Source organism: Cyprinus carpio, chromosome B3, assembly GCF_018340385.1.
Source record: "Cyprinus carpio isolate SPL01 chromosome B3, ASM1834038v1, whole genome shotgun sequence".
NCBI lineage: Eukaryota > Metazoa > Chordata > Actinopteri > Cypriniformes > Cyprinidae > Cyprinus > Cyprinus carpio.
Genome location: NC_056599.1, coordinates 39,759,238 through 39,777,930, shown reverse-complemented (window position 1 = coordinate 39,777,930; position 18,693 = coordinate 39,759,238). Strand labels below are relative to the sequence as shown.

General features: G+C 37.9%; 1 protein-coding gene across 1 annotated transcript; it reads left to right on the top strand.

Moving 5' to 3' along the window:
* Nucleotides 1-8,449: 8,449 nt before the first annotated feature.
* On the top strand, nt 8,450-18,476 carry LOC109087494 (GTPase IMAP family member 2-like). Its single transcript, XM_042720993.1, has 6 exons — nt 8,450-9,292; nt 9,463-9,525; nt 10,250-10,423; nt 10,530-10,583; nt 12,502-13,179; nt 18,075-18,476. The coding sequence occupies exons 1-6, from the start codon at nt 9,259-9,261 to the stop codon at nt 18,242-18,244; spliced, it is 1,173 nt and encodes a 390-aa protein (XP_042576927.1). The 5' UTR covers nt 8,450-9,258; the 3' UTR covers nt 18,245-18,476.
* Nucleotides 18,477-18,693: the final 217 nt, after the last annotated feature.

Sequence of the window (18,693 nt, the reverse complement as noted above, 5' to 3'; positions counted from 1 at the left end):
CCACGCAGCAATTCTAACAAAACATATGCATATATGGTTATACAGAAATCATGCAGATGAATTTTTCCACCACAACTATCATGAGATCCAGTACGGAGCAGTACATGTCATCTCTTGCCTTACTGCTGCAGTTGATAGTGTGTCATGTTGTTTGTGTTCATTCACCAAACACAGCATACAGATACACTGCTCATCAGTCCAGCAGTAAATTTCCAGCATTTTATCATGTCGAGGGCAGATCATCTCCTGCAGTCATCCAGTAGTGTCCATCAGATTGTGTGTTTTACTTCTGAAAAGACTCTCATGCTGTTCAAGATGATTTTGACAGTAAGAGCTGCAACACTCTAGACACGACTTCACTGCTTTCTGTTTGATTCCAGTGCAGGAGTCACACTGAACATCTCCAGGTCTAGTGTGAGGATGACGACGATGACATACTTCTGCAATTTCACTTTATATGAACACAGAAAGAGAGATTTAATATAAGAAGTGAAGATTGGGAGTTTCTTTGTTTATTTGATGGTTGATATTTTGATACTTTGGGGTTTACACTTTGGAGTTATATACATTCAAGGGGGAGGGATACATACAGTAGAGGTGGAGACAATCTACATAATAAAATGCAAATGCAGTACAGGAATGAGCCCGACACTGGCATTTTCCCAGCCTTGATCTCATCAGCATAACAGTGTCATTTAAATGCATAGGTTCTAATCCAATCAGTCTGACAGTATCGCCATACTTTCTAATTATCACAGAGACAAATGTACAGCTGTGCCTTTTTACTGTGCAGTATCAGAATGAACAACTTTGTGAATTTGTGTTTCTTCCTTCTTTTTATTAAGAATTAACTGGCCAACCAAAATCTAACCCTGGTTTTACTCAAGTTAATCTAGAGTGGCAAGCAGTGCTTATTCCTGAGTTTACTCTGAGTGCATTCTACTCAATACACTACACCCCCCCCCAGATAAAAAAATCTTAACAAACAATAGTTCTCATTTAACAATTTTTTTTTTCAAAAGGAACAAACTTATACTACTGTATGACTATAATGTCCACTCCATGTTCCTTTTTATAAATCCAGATGGGTTGGTGGTTTCCAGACACGGGTAGGGTAACGTTTCTCTTCACAAGTTGGAGTTAGTGCTTGTGGCACATCACTGGAAGATACAGTGCCATCTTGAAGTGTTGTTGTATCACTTCCACTGGAAACAGTATCAGTAGTGGTGAAGGGAACACTCGAGGGAACACTTTCCAGAGGAACATTTGATCTTCTCAAGTGATCAATGTGTTGTCTCCAGATAGTATCTGGTGCAATCTCAACTGTATAAGAGAGAAAGGTCCTGTTCTTTCTTTGACCTTTGCAGGTGTCCATTTGTGATCTCCTCTGTAGTTCCTAGCATGCACACACTCTCCTATTTCCAACTCTCTCGTTTTTTTCCTCCTTGTGATTGCTTTATCTGTCTGTCGTGTACGGTCCTCCTCAGATTAGGTTTCAACAAATCCAGCCTTGAACGTAAGGGTCTACCAATGAACAACATGGCAGGTGTTCGATTTGTGGTGACATGAGTTGCATTTCGATATGCAAACAAGAAATTGTGTAGCTTCTGGTTCAGTGTGATCTTTTCACATGTCATGGCCCGTAGTGCATTCTTCAAGCTTTGCACAAATCTCTCAGCTAAGCCATTTGTAGCTGGGTGGTAGGGCGCTGAGGTCACATGTTTGATTCCATTGTTCTTTAAGAAGATCTGGAAGTCCTCAGATATAAACTGGGGACCATTGTCACTCACCAGCTGTTCTGGTACACCAGTCCTTGCAAAAAGTTCTTTCAGAACAGTCACAGTTTGGCCCGTGGTTGTGGAGGTCATACTGAACACTTCTGGCCACTTTGAACACACATCGACCACAACCAAGAATGTGGTGCCCATGAAAGGACCCGCAAAGTCAACATGGATCCTTTGCCACGGTAACGCAGGCCACTCCCAAGGATGTAGCGGTGCAGTCTTTGGCATTTTTTGCACATGTTGACATCCTGGACAATGCATGGCGAGCTGCTCAATCTGCTGGTCTATTCCAGGCCACCATACGAAACTTCTAGCAAGTGACTTCATCTTTACCACTCCTAGATGCCCAACATGAAGCTCCTCCAACACTCAAGTTCGCAACTTAGGAGGTACAACAACTCTTAATCCCCACATGATGCAACCACCATCCAGAGTTAGTTCATAACGGCGCTGATAGAAGTGTGTGAAACAAATCTTCTGCTCTGCATTCCAGCCAGACTGTATAGCTAAATATACCTGAGACAATGCAGGATCTCTCCTGGTTTCTCTCCAAATAATTTCGTCAGTAACAGGAGAACTCTCAAGCTGAGCAATTGTAAAAACGTCCAAAGGTGTGCTTACGTTCTCTGTCTTTGAATCACACCCATCCAATGGTAGACGTGATAATCAATCAGCATTAGCATGTCTGTGTGTTCTTTTGAATTCAATCTGGTATCTTTGTCCTCCAAGAAACAATGCCCACCTTTGCATCTGTGCTGCTGCTGTCAGTGGAACTCCTTTCTGAGGACTGAAGATGGAAACCAAAGGCTGATGGTCTGTAACCAAGGTAAAGTTGTTTCCATACAGATACTGATTGAATCGTTTTACGCCCCATACCAGGCTCAAAGCTTCCCTATCAATCTGCGCATAGTTCTTCTCTGCCGCACTGAGGGAGTGTGGCGCGAAAGCTATGGGGCGCTCCGTTCCATCACCCATCACATGCGACAGCACCGCCCCAATGCCGTATGGTGAGGCGTCGCATGCCAACTTTAGTGGCTTGCATGGGTCATAGTGAGTCAGAACTGTATCTGACATCACTAGTTCCTTTGCTTCCTGAAAAGCTTGACTGCATTGCTTTGTCCACATCCATTTCTTTCCTGCTTGTAACAGGGCATTTAGAGGATGGAGAATAGTAGCCAGATTTGGCAAAAACCTGTTGTAGTAATTGACAAATCCAAGGAAGGACCTCAATTGCGAGACATCTTTTGGTTCTGGAGCCTCTGCAACAGCTCTTAGCTTGTCGTGACACTTGTGCAGACCATTCACATCAATTTTGTGTCCACAATACGTGATGGTATTTTTGAAAAACTCACACTTGTCCCATCTTGCACGCAGTTCTCCAAGTGACTACGGTCACTATCACCTGTGACAATGATGTCATCGAGGTAGCACTGGGTACCAGGACAACCCTGAAGTACCTGATCCATAGCTCTTTGCCACAAGGCCGGTGCTGAGGCTACACCGAAAACAAGCCTGTTATAGAGATACAAGCCCTTGAGAGTATTTATAGTCAAGAATACTTTTGAGTCCTCCTCCATTTCCATCTGTAAATATGCTTCCACCAAGTCTATTTTACTGAAGAGCTGTCCACCTGCAAGTGTAGCAAAAATATCCTCTATTCTTGGTAGTGGATATTGTTCTACCTGCAGTTCAGGGTTGACTGAGACTTTAAAATCCCCGCAAAGTTTAACAGTTCCATCTTTCTTGGCAACAGGAACAACTGGAGTTGCCCAGGGACTCCAGTCAACCTTTGAAAGTATTCCTTCAGCTTCCAACCGATCCAGCTCATTTTCCACTTTCTGGCGAATAGCATAGGGAACAGGCCGCGCCTTGTGAAACTTGGGTACTGCATTCTCATTCAGGGTTATCTTTCCTTTTATATGCTTCAGAGTTCCTATTCCCGACTGAAACACAGCTACAGCCCCAACTAGCACTTATTCCAGTTTCAATTGAGTGCACGTCGATGTAGGAACTGTGACTTGCAGACTTTTTATGGATTTCCAGTCCAGCTGCAACTTCCTCAACCAGTCACGTCCCCAAAGTGCTGGTCCCTCTGTTCGTACTATGTACAGATCTAATTCACTCTGTTGATCATTGTACTTTACAGTCACGGGCATCACCCCTAGAGGGATTATGGGCTCACCAGCATATGTTTTCAGTTTAACAGGCGATGGCTTTAATTTAGTCGTTTTGAAATATTTTTCAAACTCGTACTGTGACATCACTGATACAGCAGAGCCTGATACAGAGATTTCTAAATTGGAGATTTCTAAATTGGCCAACCCTGTGTCACTTTCTTCATATTTTTTTTGCAACTCTGTTGCATTTTCTGCACATTTCGGTTTTGAATCTGCATTGATTTGCTTTGTGTCCACCCCTGTCACAACGGTAACACAGTTCAACTTTTTGCATTGTTCTTTTAGGTTTACCTGCAGTGGTCACCTTGTTTACAGACATTTTCAGTCCTGATCTCAGGTCTACGGCGTCTCTGGCAGCCGTTTCCATGGCGACAGCAATTTCAACTGCACAGTTAAATGTTAGATCTGCCTCCGTGAGAGGCAATTTCTTTAATTCAGCTACATAAACTGCGATTGACTCTCCGTCATTCTGATTCCGCAGTGAGCAGCGGTTTTGGTGCTAGATGCTCTTGCAATGTCTTCACAATGATGTCAAAACTAAGATCAGCAGGCTTTATGGGAGCAGTGAGGCTTCTCAGCAAAGCATAAGCTTTCCCTCCTATCGCACTCAACAACACTGACACCCGTTTACCATCATCAATGTCATTAGCTTTGAAATACTGCTCGATTCGTTCACAGTACAAAGTCCAACCATCCGTGGAACTTTCAAATGCATCAATCTTTCCGATATATCCTGCCATCTTTCTTAATTCACTTACTATTTTCCGCTGAATCTCCCCTCATCGCCGTGAGGCTGAGTTATTTTTTATTTATTTTTTGTCCTCGTCGCAAACTGTTGTGTTTGTCTAACACAAATTAGAGTCGAGACAACAATGGCAATATTTATTTTCTTTTTACTGTGCAGTATCAGAATGAACAACTTTGTGAACAAGTGTTTCTTCCTGCTTTTTATGAACAATTAACTGGCCAACCAAAATCTAACCCTGAGTTAATTTAGAGTGGCAAGCAGTGCTTATTCCTGAGTTTACTCTGAATGCATTCTACTCAATACACTACAATAGTGTTGTCACAGTACCAAAATTTCAGTATTCGGTACCGATACCAGTGAAAATCCACGGTTCTCGGTACCAATTTCGGTACCAAAGCAAAACACAAAAATATGCTAAATAAAAAAAAAAAAAACTTTTTATCACTAAAAATATTTGTACTTTTTTATTATTTGTACTTATTTTTTTTTTTTATTAATGTAATTTTGTTATGAAGTAAACAAGTTTCATCCAAATTTAATTTGTCTTTTAATTAATGAAATTTAAACACATTTTATTTTTTGTTAAATAAAGGGGATTTATTTCTTTAAAAAATAAAGTTTTATAAATTTTTTCAACAGTAGTAGCAGTATCACATACATTCTACTAAATAATAGTAATATTTCTAGCACAATGCCTTTATGTAAAAATGAATTTTTATTTTGATGGGTTGCAGTTTTTCCCACAGCCTTACACTCCCCCATATATACTTATATATGCAAATTCATTTTCTGCCAGCAGGAGGAGCTTTAAGAGCGGGAGAGATACAGGATTATCCGGTAACGGCTGCAAAGCAGCGCTGAGCTCACAAACGCTGCCTTATCAAGCATTACATGCAAAATTAAATGAAAATGAAATCGACAATTTTCTAGATACAGTCGGTTTCCTTCTGAAATACAGCGATATAAAAACACCCGCATCGGTTTTTGGTTTTGAAATGTGCAGTGCTCATGTTTATTCAATGAAGTCAAAGCCTTTTGGAAAATCTATTGGTGGTGGTCAGTTTTGATATTGTAATAAATCAATGTGTGGAAAACCCTGGGTTGCCATGAATACCTTTAAATTGACACTGGTTTTACTCAAATGAAACGGTAAAATGCTTGTGAAGTGACTCAGAACAGTTCTGGTGATGTTGTTTTTGTATTTATGTCCTCATTGAGACGCAGATGCTGAAATTACTGCAAGCGTCACGCGCTTCAGTCTATGTAGTAAACAAACCTGCACATCTCTGCGATTCATTCATTCACACAGAGACGCGCAGAACATTTAACGTTAGGGTTCCTATTTCAACCAACTTTTGCTGCTTAACATTTACAGATACTGGTCCATATGGAGATTTGATTCGATTAATTTATGCAAACTTTGACAAATTCCGTGACTGTCCATATTAAAATGTAAGCTTCATTTTCATGACTTGATTTTGAGATTCCGTCTGCGTTTTCTGCTTCGCGGAAATCATAGCGCTGTATGCGTCAAGAACCGGGTTGACTGGGTACTTGGTACCACCGGTACTTAAAGAAACCTGGTACCGTGACATTTTCATTTCTTTAGTACCGATTTGGTACCGAAGTACCGGGTCTTTTGACAACACTACACTACAACCCCACCCCTAAACTGAATATTAAAGTGGATTATTCTTTTCTGTTTATAATGAGGACAATTTTATATTTACAGTACTATTCAAAGGTTTGGGTAATTACAAAATTGATACTCTAATTAAAGGATCTCATAAACTGAACAAAAAAGACAGTATAAAGCTGGAATGTATATATAGATAGATAGATAGATAGATAGATAGATAGATTGTGCAATGCAATCAATAAGCAAATTTCCATTACCGCTGAACTTTAAAAAAGAAAGTTGCTTTTAAGACAGTTCATAGTTCTAACCTGCTCATATAGGCACCTACAGTATATATGGTCAGAATGTGAGAAATCCAGTATGTACAGTTAACAGTCTTCATACTTCTACACAACAGTCAATCATCTTTAAGTATTCTTGTGCTAACAGGTTATTGGGCCCGGGGCTGTGCAAAGCCATCAAAATATTGAGAAAATTAGAAGAATGATATAAGAATTAGGAAGCTAATGATTGCTGACTGTCACACGACAGGTAAAAACAGACCACTTTAACAGCAGTAAGTCACATTGTTTCTAGCTAAACTATTTGTTATATTAATTAGGGAGAGAATGATTTTAAATTATTAAAAAATAAAATAATAACAATAATAAAATAAAAAACTAAAAAAAAAAAAAAGAAGAGTATAAAATTATTTTTAGGAGAAATAAGTGTTATATTAATATATATATTTAGATAATATTACAATAATTGGTTATATGGTTGAGTGGGCTCTTACTCCCATGGGACATTGTAGGCCCAAGGAAGAGTATGCTACTGCGATAGCATCAATTATCCATTTGGAAATTCTCTGCTTCCTGACTGAAGACCCCTTGGTGCGGCCACCGAAGCATACAAAGAGCTGTTCCGACTGCCTGAAGGGGGCAGAACGCTCAATATAAGGGAACAAATGACTGAAGCGGCTCAAAAGGAGAGCTCTTCAGAGCCCTCAGAACCGAGGGCAGATCCCATGCAGGGACGATGATGTGGCGAGGCAGGTTTGAGCCTCCTAGACCCCTTCAAAAAACGAACAACTAGGTTTTTCCTGCCCACTGAGTGGCTAGCTATAAGAATAATCAGCCTATGTTATGGTCTAAAGTTTAAGATATTAATATTATTAAGGTGAGCCTGAGAGTTATTAAGATATTAAGTAAATTAAATTTAGTAATTTTAGTCATTATAAATGAGAACAATAAAGGCAATCAAAATCAACAAAAGAGCAATAATAAAGTGCTATGACAAGTCTCGGTTACTCGATTAGAGAAACTTTATAAGTGTTTACACTGTGACAAGAGATTCAGTCAGTATTCAAATCTGAAAACACATGAGAGGATCCACACTGGAGAGAAACCTAAGTGTATGAAGGTTTATAAAGCTGTAAATATGACTTCTTTTATACTGGATGGGTGCTTTTTTTTTTACTTCTAAATTTTGGGCATCCACTCCCATTAAAAAGCATGGATTAGCCAGGACAATTTTTTAATATAACTCTGATTGGATTCATCTGAAAGAAGAAAGTTATATACACCTAGGATGGTTTGAGGGTGAGTAAATAACAAGCTAATTTTCATTTTTGGGTGAACTTACCCTTTAAGTAAGATTAATAAATATTGTAGAAGTGTTGCTCATTCTTAGTTCATGTTAACTAGAGTAGTTAACTCTTTCACTGCCAGCATTTTTGAAAAAAGTTGCCAGCCACCGCCAGCCAATCATTTTGATGATTTGCACTAAAATTTAAAGGCCTCCAGTATATTTTACTGTATGAATATTTGAAAAGGTGAGAAAATCACATTTTTATGAAAAACTACATCTGGATAATGTTCAGTACTATTATCAAAGCATAAATCCAGTAAATCACTTCCATCAACACCTCCAAAACTTGCACAGACATATACCACTTCCTGGATCAACCCCATTCATTTTACTCTGGAACATTATGCAGTTTTCATTTATATGCTGTCTATTGCTGATGATCACATTATTTTTAATATGCATCTGTTTACACTCATTTCGCCATCCTGTTCACGTGTGTTTTTGTTCGGGGAGTTTTTTACTCATTCAGAAGATGTGTAATAGTGCTCCCGAGTGTATAACAGTGAAAACACGAAAAGCCATAAAAACTAGTCTTTGGCGGGGAAGCGGTGTCTTATGAAAAAAAAGAGACAACTCGTCAATGGCGGAAAAAGAGTTAACTAATGTGAACTAATGAACCTTATTGTAAAGTGTCACCAATGTTCTTTTTTTAAATACACATTTATGTAAAATTATTTCTACATTCAGTCCCCCCCAACTCAGTATAAATTTTAAAATCATTTGAAATTGGAATCTGATTTAAGCATGGGGTTGGAGTCAATTTGTACTTGAAATTCTCATAAATTAAATGAAGTAAGCACATGCAAAATATTTACATGCCGTTTGGATTCCATCATTTGGCAAATGGGTGGTTCTTACATCCCCATCAGCTGAGACACAGTTATACAGTGATTTATTCAGGTGATGTGCCACTGTTTACCTGGAATAAGTTCTAGTGGCCCTCTCTGGTCAATACTGTTGTGTTCTTTGTGAAAGTGGTGAAGTTTGCAGCCTGACCAGTTCCCTCTTCCTCATGTTTTGCTACTTGTTCCTCATTTCCAGTGCCGTGTGATCTGTCTCTGAAAAAGGAATAGGAATTCATAGAGCCACAGTATTCTTGTGGCAGTCAGTCCTCTAACAGATCACACAGCTCTGGTGATCATAATGCAGGAAGTTGTATGGAATGTATGTCACATCAAGTCCAACCAGTTTCTGAGTTTTTACTGTATAATGAGGTCACGCCTTTTCATTTAGCTCACAACACAGTTTCTTACTACCTGAAGTAGTTTACTGAGGGTGAAGATGGATGACTTGAGCCGATCAGCCGGACAACCTGGTGAGTCTATCAATACAGAATCTGTTCATAAGCTTTCACATAATAAGTACAAAAATATGGACTGTGGATTCATTAATTAAAATAGTATTGTACCAAGAGGAAAATAATGTGCCGTATTATACTTACTTTACCCACTCTTCGCTCTTATTTCTTGTTGTTTTTCTTCATAGATGATGATCGGGAGTCTTCAGCAGGACTCCACAAAAGAGGAAGCAAACGTCAGCCTCTGAACAGTGAGTTATAGGTGACTTAAAGATAGTATAAAAAATTATGTTTCCCATTTAAAACGAAGTCATGTTTGAACAATAAGATTAAATCAATAAGAATTATCACTGCTTTGATTCAAATAGGCAAATACTTAAAGACTCTATGATTGGATCATTACAGTGATTATTATGTTTCTAGAATGTTATATATTTGGCAATAGGTCTTTTAACCATAACTGATGTAGTTTGTAACTTTTCATTTCTTAAATGACCATGTAGGAAGACGTATCTTCGCCTGATTCCAGGATGACAATGCCAAGATTTATCAGGGTTAAAATTGTGAAAGAGTAGATCAGAGATCATGAAGAACGAGTAGTAACATGACATTCACTGCAATAATTATTCAATCACAGAATCTGAAGTATTTGCCTATTTAAATTCAAACAGCAATCTTTAACTAGGCAATGTATAATGATTACTTGATTATTTATTACTTTCAGAATTGAATAAAACTCCATATGAACATGACTTGTGTCTCCAAAAATATGGAATTTCTGATTATGGTTATTTGTTTGGCATATTGCATTTATAGTTTTACTTTCATTTGAGGCCAACAGCAGGAAGCATCCATAGCAGATACAGAAAGGGGTATTACATACTTGTGGTAGACCAATCACATGACCAGGCAGAGCAGATTGTGCTTTTTCTTTTTTTTTTGAGAAATCAAAACTAAAACAGACAATTGTTGTAGACTCAATGGAACATCCACTGCAGACCAGCAGAAGACCACAGCATCATCTACAGAGGAAAGAAGATCAGCCACTGCTGGAATGCAATGAGAGGAAAGAGGAAGACAGAAACTCTAACCTGGAGACACCTGAAGAATTAAGGCCTGTTTGCCAAACAACAAACAATCCACCTCTGGGTAAACATTGACTTCCCGTTAAGAACAATTATACCTAATTAATACAGTGAGAAGTGGCTTATGTAATTGTGTGATAGTGTGTGATAACATACATTTTTCCCCTCAGAAGGTCTACGTTCCAGTTTTCGTAGATGGACTCGTAGGATAAAACCAACACAAAGTGAGTATAAAAGGAATAATTTCAGTGATGCAATTTTTTTGTTGTTTTAGCGAATAAGCTCAAAGGGGAAATATGAATAATCAATCATAACTAGTTATGATTAACTATAAATATTTAGATCCACTGTAAGTATTTACTTGACATCTCAGTGTCAACTGTCTGTCAGTTCTAAGAATGTTAATTTCCTGTTTAAGGAAAACAACTTTCTTACTGTACAAAACTACTCAGAGCATGTAGCAAAAATCTACATGATTAGGGACTCCAGTTATGAACAAACAATGAACAACTTCAAGTATGATACAAATAAGACTTTATTAACTACATAAACACTTTAAACTAGTCTAACATACACACACACATACATTTGGCATAGGAAAAGGGTTAAAGATTAAGCAGTAAAGAGAAGAGAAATAAAGACATGAAGCTACAGTACAATTTGATATTCAGCAGATCTACAGCCTGAAGGAAACATCAGTTTCTTAGTTCAAACACATATGATACTTTATGTATCAATTAATAAGACTAAGTTTGATACTTGCACGTCTCGCCTGTTTGAAAAAGAGTCCTGATGTACTTTGGGGCTCCAGTTGGTCTCTGCTGAAGTGAGTTGATGAGAAAGACCAGTTTGAATCAGAGGATACTGATGAATAGAAAGTAAAGGCCGAAGGCCTGGTGCAAGCTTAGGTTGGCCTTTAAGGCTATTGGATCTTGATGTTTTGATGGAATTGGTTTATATAATGGAACAGGCCTGATCTTTTGATCAGTGTTTTTTATTGTGTGACGATGTCACACACTCTGGTTTTGTGTTAGGTGATGTGGAATGGTACCTTTTGGACGGAAGTTTTACAACCTTTTGTCCTCAGGCACATGTTTCACATATGGTCTTTGATTGGATGTTGATGAAGAAACTATTAAAGATTCTTGTAACACAAATACCTTCCATAGGTACCAACATATAATATAAATGAACATTTAGACCATTAAAAGGCGAAAGATACCAAACATGACATACCTGTGACCTCTGTTAACAATAGTATGCAATTCTAAAATGTTAATTTAAAAAGAGTTTGTATCAATACATAAATAATGAAATGGGGAAAAATAATGAAATGGGGAAATTGGGTACATGTTCCTACATTTCTCAAGTGATTATATCTAGAGGGAGATAGAATTAGGATGGACTGTATAGTACACTGTTTCAAAGTGAATTTAGAGTGAAAACTCTACATTCCTTCGAGTTGTAAAACAATCTTATCTTGATGTGTGTCTTTGTTACCATGATAACCAGAGGCCTGTTCTGCCTTTTTTGAGGTCATAGTTGCATTTCGGGGAAGGGTCCATAGACCCTTGATGAGGGCGACGGGGTTAGATATTACTTGTTTAATATAACAAATAGTTGAGTGTCTGATTGGTCCAAATGCTACATTGTTGTTGTTGGTTGTTTTGTTTTTTCATTTTGTTTATGTGCTGATTTTTGATTGACAACATTCCTTACAAATACTACTCAAAATCACAGAGAACCATAAAGATCATTGTCCAAACCATCACAGAAACATCTATTATGTTATTATTTTACTTTACAAACTCTATATTCAATCCCCTAAGCCTAACTTCACCAACATCACTTTTGGTTTATAAGCTTGGTATTGTCATCTTTGGGGAGTTTTTGTTCCTATAACGCAGAGATTACCAGGACCAAACACTCACACACATATTACAAGTATATGTATATGTTGTTTGAAAGTGATTGTTAACTACAGTAGTCAACATTTGAAGTGGCTCAAAAAAGTTGTCCTAAGACATGAACAGGTATTTTTTTTTTTTTTAGGACAACTTTAATGAAAGGTTTTGATCCACTTCAAATGCTGACTACTTTAAATCTTAAACTGTGTCTTATGTCTCTAAATATGTTTTTCAGTGTCACTGAATTTCTTTGGAAAACAGAAGCTGAATCTCGTGCTGTGTGGATATGATGGCACACTCAAGGTCTCTGTGTCCAAACTTTTACGTGGGAAAAAGGTAAAACCTTCACACCAAAGAGCGATCAGTGAAGAGTGTGTGAAGAGAGAGGAGAGGATACATGGACGTCTGATCAGTTTGCTGGAGCTTCCAGCTCTTACTCGGCTCTCAGAGGAGGAAGTGATGCGTCAGACTCTCAACTGTGTATCTCTCTGTGATCCTGGAGTTCATGTTTTCCTCCTCATTGTTCCTGCTGGTACACTTAATAATGATGAGAGAGCAGAAATAGAGAAGATCCGGAAGATATTTGACTCCAGAGACAATTTCATGGTGCTTTTCACAACAGAGCTCATTATTATTAAAAAAGTGACTAATTTTGTTGAATCCAGCCCAGAATTTCAGAGGTTAATCAGTCGTTGTGGAGGTCAGTACAAAGTGATGGGGTTAAATGAACCTGAAAACTCGAGACAGATCCCAGAACTACTGGATTATATAGAGAACATGAAGACTGAACCCTTTTCACATCAAATGTATGTGAAAGCACAAGAGAACAGAGTCAGACATGAACTGGAGGAACAACATAAGAAAGAAATGGAAAATAAACTCAAAGAGCTACAAGGCAAGGTTCAGTCAGAAAGTGAGTGTTTTTATTTTTGTGTTGTGTATGACATCTTGTGTGTATAAATCAGTCCCTTCAGGATTTTGCGATCACTTAATTTTTTTTGCAAAATCAAGCAAACTGCAATTTTCGCAAAAGCTTGCAAATTTTTGTAATACTGCAGATTTTTCGGAGATTTTGGCCTTAGATGTGTCCCATGACATCATCGCAATGCACATTCAGTCAAGTCAAGTCAAGTCACCTTTATTTATGTAGCGCTTTAAACAAAAAAGATTGCGTCAAAGCAGCTGAACAACATTAATTAGGAAAACAGTGTGTCAATAATGCAAAATGACAGTTAAAGGCAGTTTATCATTGAACTGAGCTGCATGATGACATCACTGAATTCAGTTTAAATAGTATCTTTGCAATAGTGCAAAAGTGTCCCCAACTAAGCAAGCCAGAGGCGACAGCGGCAAGGAACCAAAACTCCATCGGTGACAGAATGGAGAAAAAACCTTGGGAGAAACCAGGCTCAGTCAGGGGGCCAGTTCTCCTCTGACCAGACGAAACCAGCAGTTCAATTCCAGGCTGCAGCCAAAGTCAGATTGTGCAGAAGAATCATCTGTTTCTTATGGTCTTGTCCCGGTGGTCGTCTGAGACAAGGTCTTTACAGGGGATCTGTCTCTGGGGCTCTAGTTGTCTCCGCTGTCTTTCAGGGCTGTAGAGGTCCTTTCTAGGTGCTGATCCACCATCTGATCTGGATACAGACTGGATCTGGTGGCTACGGTGACCTGAAACAGACTAATATGAGCGTAGATGCCATTCTTCTAACGATGTAAACAAGTACATCGGGTGTTATGGGAAGTGTTCCCGGTTCCGGTTTACCTAATTAATGCAGCCTAAAAATCATTTTTAACGGATTTGGATATTAGAAGTGTATTAGTATGTTATGTGTAAGCCAGGTTAAAGAGATGGGTCTTTAATCTAGATTTAAACTGCAAGAGTGTGTCTGCCTCCCGAACAATGTTAGGTAGGTTATTCCAGAGTTTGAGCACTAAATAGGAGAAGGACCTGCCACCCGCAGTTGACTTTGATATTCTAGGTATTATCAAATTGCCAGAGTTTTGAGAACACAGCGGACATGGAGGACTATAATGTAACAAGAGCTCGTTCAAATACTGAGGTGCTAAACCATTCAGGGCTTTATAAGTAGTTAGCAAGATTTTAAAATCTATACGATGTTTGATAGGGAGCCAGTGCAGTGTTGACAGGACCGGGCTAATATGATCATACTTCCTGGTTCTAGTAAGAACTCTAGCTGCTGCATTTTGGACTAGCTGGAGTTTGTTTACTAAGCGTGCAGAACAACCACCCAATAGAGCATTACAATAATCTAACCTTGAGGTCATAAACACATGGATTAACATTTCTGCATTTGACATTGAAAGCATAGGCCGTAATTTAGATATATTTTTGAGATGGAAAAATGCAGTTTTACAAATGCTAGAAACGTGGCTTTCTAAGGAAAGGTTGCTATCAAATAGCCCACCTAGGTTCCTAGCTGATGACGAAGAATTGACAGAGCAGCCATCAAGTCTTAGACAGCGTTCTAGGTCATTACATGCAGAGCTTTTAGGTCCTATAATTAACACTTCTGTTTTTTCAGAATTTAGCAGTAAGAAATTACTCGTCATCCAGTTTTTTATATCGACTATGCATTCTGTTTTTTCAAATTGGTATGTTTCGCCGGGCCGTGAAGAAATATAGAGCTGAATATCATCAGCATAACAGTGAAAGCTAACACCGTGTTTCCTGATGATATTTCCCAAGGGTAACATGTAAAGCGTGAACAGTAACGGCCCTAGTACTGAGCCTTGAGGTACTCCATACTGCACTTGTGAACGATATGATACCTCTTCATTCACTGCTACGAATTGATGGCGGTCATATAAGTACGATTTAAACCATGCTAATGCACTTCCATTAATGCCAACAAAGTGTTCTAGTCTATGAAAAAGAATAGTGTGGTCAATAGTGTTGAACGCAGCACTAAGATCCAATAGAACTAATAGAGAGATACAACCACGATCTGATGATAAGAGCAGGTCATTTGTAACTCTAAGGAGAGCAGTCTCAGTACTATGATACCGTCTTAATCCTGACTGTCAAAGAAAGGTTGTTTTTCAGCTCCAAAAATGGAATTAACAGCCTTGGGTTCTAATCATGACCGATTTACAAGAGCTACATTGGATAAACAAACGGAAAGCGGAATGAATCTGCAATACTCATTTGGGCTAACAGCGCAGACTGTTTATTTGCTCAAGCCGGGCTGATCTCGCGCCACAGTTATACACAGCGCTGGGAGATACAGTGAAGAAAGCAGTCGAATTTGCCGCAGAATCAGTAACATATCTGTGAAATCTTGTGAGAAGCATTCATTTTCGGTGCAGAATTCTGTTAAAGATGATATCAGAACAAATCCCACTGATATGGAGACCAGGAAAAAACATTGTTCACTGAACACAAATCACCACCATTCACCATGGATTTAACATAGTAAAACTACAGGAACAACTTGTGGCAGAAATGGTCTAATGTTTTCGAGTGATTTTAAATTCTTCACACAACTTTTCCCACTTCAAAGCTTTAAGTCTTACCGAATTTGAAAGTTATTTTTAATGTGACAATATTTGTTCATCCTTCATAGGTTGCCCCATGTATAAAACTAAAAGTTTCATAATGTAGGAAAGCAAAAACTTATTTAAAAATAAATTAAAAAAAGACATTAAAATTATCACTAATGGATGGCTGCAGATTAAGTACTTATAGGCCATTTCCACTTCCTTATATATATATATATATATATATATATATATATATATATATATATATATATTCACTAAATTATATTTAGACATTATGAATGACAGTAATAAAAGTTAATTTATCTGCATCTCAACTACCTAGACAGCACAAGTACATCTGTAAGACGTCTGTTAAAGATCTGGGAAACATCTGCTGTGTACTCTGATAAACCTCTCAAAAGCAGTTCTACATGCATCTGACAGGAAACATTTTAGAGACATATTGCAGATGAGCAAGCACTCTTAAAAATACATCTTGTATATGTAAATGCAGACATCAGATAGACATCTCTGAGATGTAGATGTGCGATTAGGGTGAGTAAGGTTTATGTGAGGTGATGGTGTAGACTTCTGTAGAACTTAATGGCACTGGTGCTGGTGTCCTCAAACGTTAGTCTGGAGCCCTACAATGTTTCTCGAAGTCAGAAAAGTCCTAACAGTGTTAGAGGAATGTTGTCTGTGGTATATTTTCACTGCAAAAAAAAAAAAGAAATGCCGCAAATATCACCGCAAATTTTGAGAAAAGTCGCAGCAAAATCAGTCATTTTAGAACACAAAAAAATCTGTAAAATGGTAAATGGACTGCATTTATGTAGTGCTTTCAACAGACCCATGGCCATCCAAAGCACTTTACAAGTTCCCTCACATTCACCCATTCACTCACACATTCATACACCGACGGCGGTTTTGTCAGCCATGCAAGGCGCCATCCAGCTCGTCGGGAGCAGCTGGGGTTAGGTGTCTTGCTCAAGAACACCTCGACACTTGGTCAAGTGGAGCTGGGGATTGAAATGTGTGGGAAACCCTGAAACATGTTTCAGATCACTCAAACCATATATGGAAATGGGGATGGCCATGTATGGTTACTAATGTGGTTCGATGGTCATCTAGTGGAAAGTTTGGTACACCCAAACAAAATCTTATTGAAAGCTTGTTTTTTGAGATATCAACCTCAAATTTGGAACACAACTTGTTCAGATTTTTGTTTTTCATTTCCTGCCGGTTTAAGAGTTCAGCATGTTTTGTAAAATAAATGTTTTGTCTAAAATTTGAATATTTTAAAGGGTATTTTATTTTATTTTAAATGGTGTTGCTAAAAAGAACAGTATTTTGTGTATTTGGTGTAATGAAATGTGTTCATGCAGACTAAGGTTAAAAAACACATTATTTTCCACATACCATACATTATTGTTTCTCCTCTATGTCCTACCTTTCTGAAGGCGTCGTTTTTTAGAAAGCTCATCGATCTTAAAAGCGAGGTGTGCTCTGATTGGCCAGCTATCCAGTGCTTTGTGATTGGCCAAATGCCTCAAGCATGTGACAGAAATGTTACAGCATTGTTACGATTCAAAAACATTAAAACTCATTATAAACGAGGCATTTGTTGCGTCCAGTGGGGACATAATTATGGATTATAATGACTTGTACTGTCTTTTTACGTGTTCCGTTGCACATCGCATCGCACCATGAAGTCTACTATCCCAGGATCAGGAAACAGTCCTCTATAAAATGCACTGCACACATCTGAATATTTGGGTTGAACTGTTCAGGAACAGTGCTGTAAATACAACTTAATCACTGATTTCTAGGTGTGTCCTCTTTTGGAAAACCAAACAAAGTAGTTTCGCTTTCACAAGAAAACACACAGCGTTACTCCACAACATGGCACCGGCAGCAACAACAATAAAGTTACGCCTTCTTTCTTTGCGTGAACATTTGGGCGGTGTTATGCAAATCTTCCCTTTTTTTGTAATATAATTTTTATTACATTTTTCAATAATCTGTGAAGTGTCTTCTTTGAAAAGGGATCAACCTTAAATCTGTGGTCAAAAGCATTCAAAAATTATAGCGATCTAAGTTGGAAATGTCATTTTCAGGTCTGTGATCAAAAAAGTGTAACTGACAGTTAACAGGTTAAGCTCCTTCTTCTTTCTGCCTGTAATGTGAACATTTTTCAGATCACATTCCCTTCAGAAAGTGCAAGCTGTCATTCCAGCTCAGAAGGGAGTAATTTCTTCAAATGTAGTGACATCTGCCTTTGCTAACTCTTTGTAACTTTATTTTCAGGTGCTAAAGTTGAAAAAGAGAGACAGAAACATGAGAAGGAAATAAAAGACATGATGAAGAAGCATCAAGATGAAGCCAGAAAACAAGCAGAGGAATTTCACAAGTCGACAGAAAGAAAACTGCAGCATGTTCTGGAGCTCACAGAGATGATTAAAGAGCATCAAAAATAGACAAAAGAAGAGAGAGGAAATAAAATATATTGGATATATTGTCTAGTGTTAAAATACATTTCGCACATCAGTATTTTTGTATATTAATTAACCCATAACTGCATTTAAACACTTTATAAAACAGATTTTTGGATTCTGTGGCACCTTTAAATAATTATTATGTGTAGGCTACACCCGTGATTGTTTAGAGGTGTGTTAGTTAACTGAAAACAAATAAATAAAAATAAATAGAATGAAGAAAATATTATATCTGTATAATAAAAAAGGTATACCTGAAAGAAAATTATTGGGTTTTTTAGGCTCATAGTTTTTTTTTGGTTGATTGTTGTGGTTGGGTTTTTTATTATAATGTTGTTGTTGTAAAAACATATATTGAATTGTCTGAATTTCAACATTATAATGGAATCATAAACTAATTGTCATAAAAAGAATTAGGGGACTTGACCAAT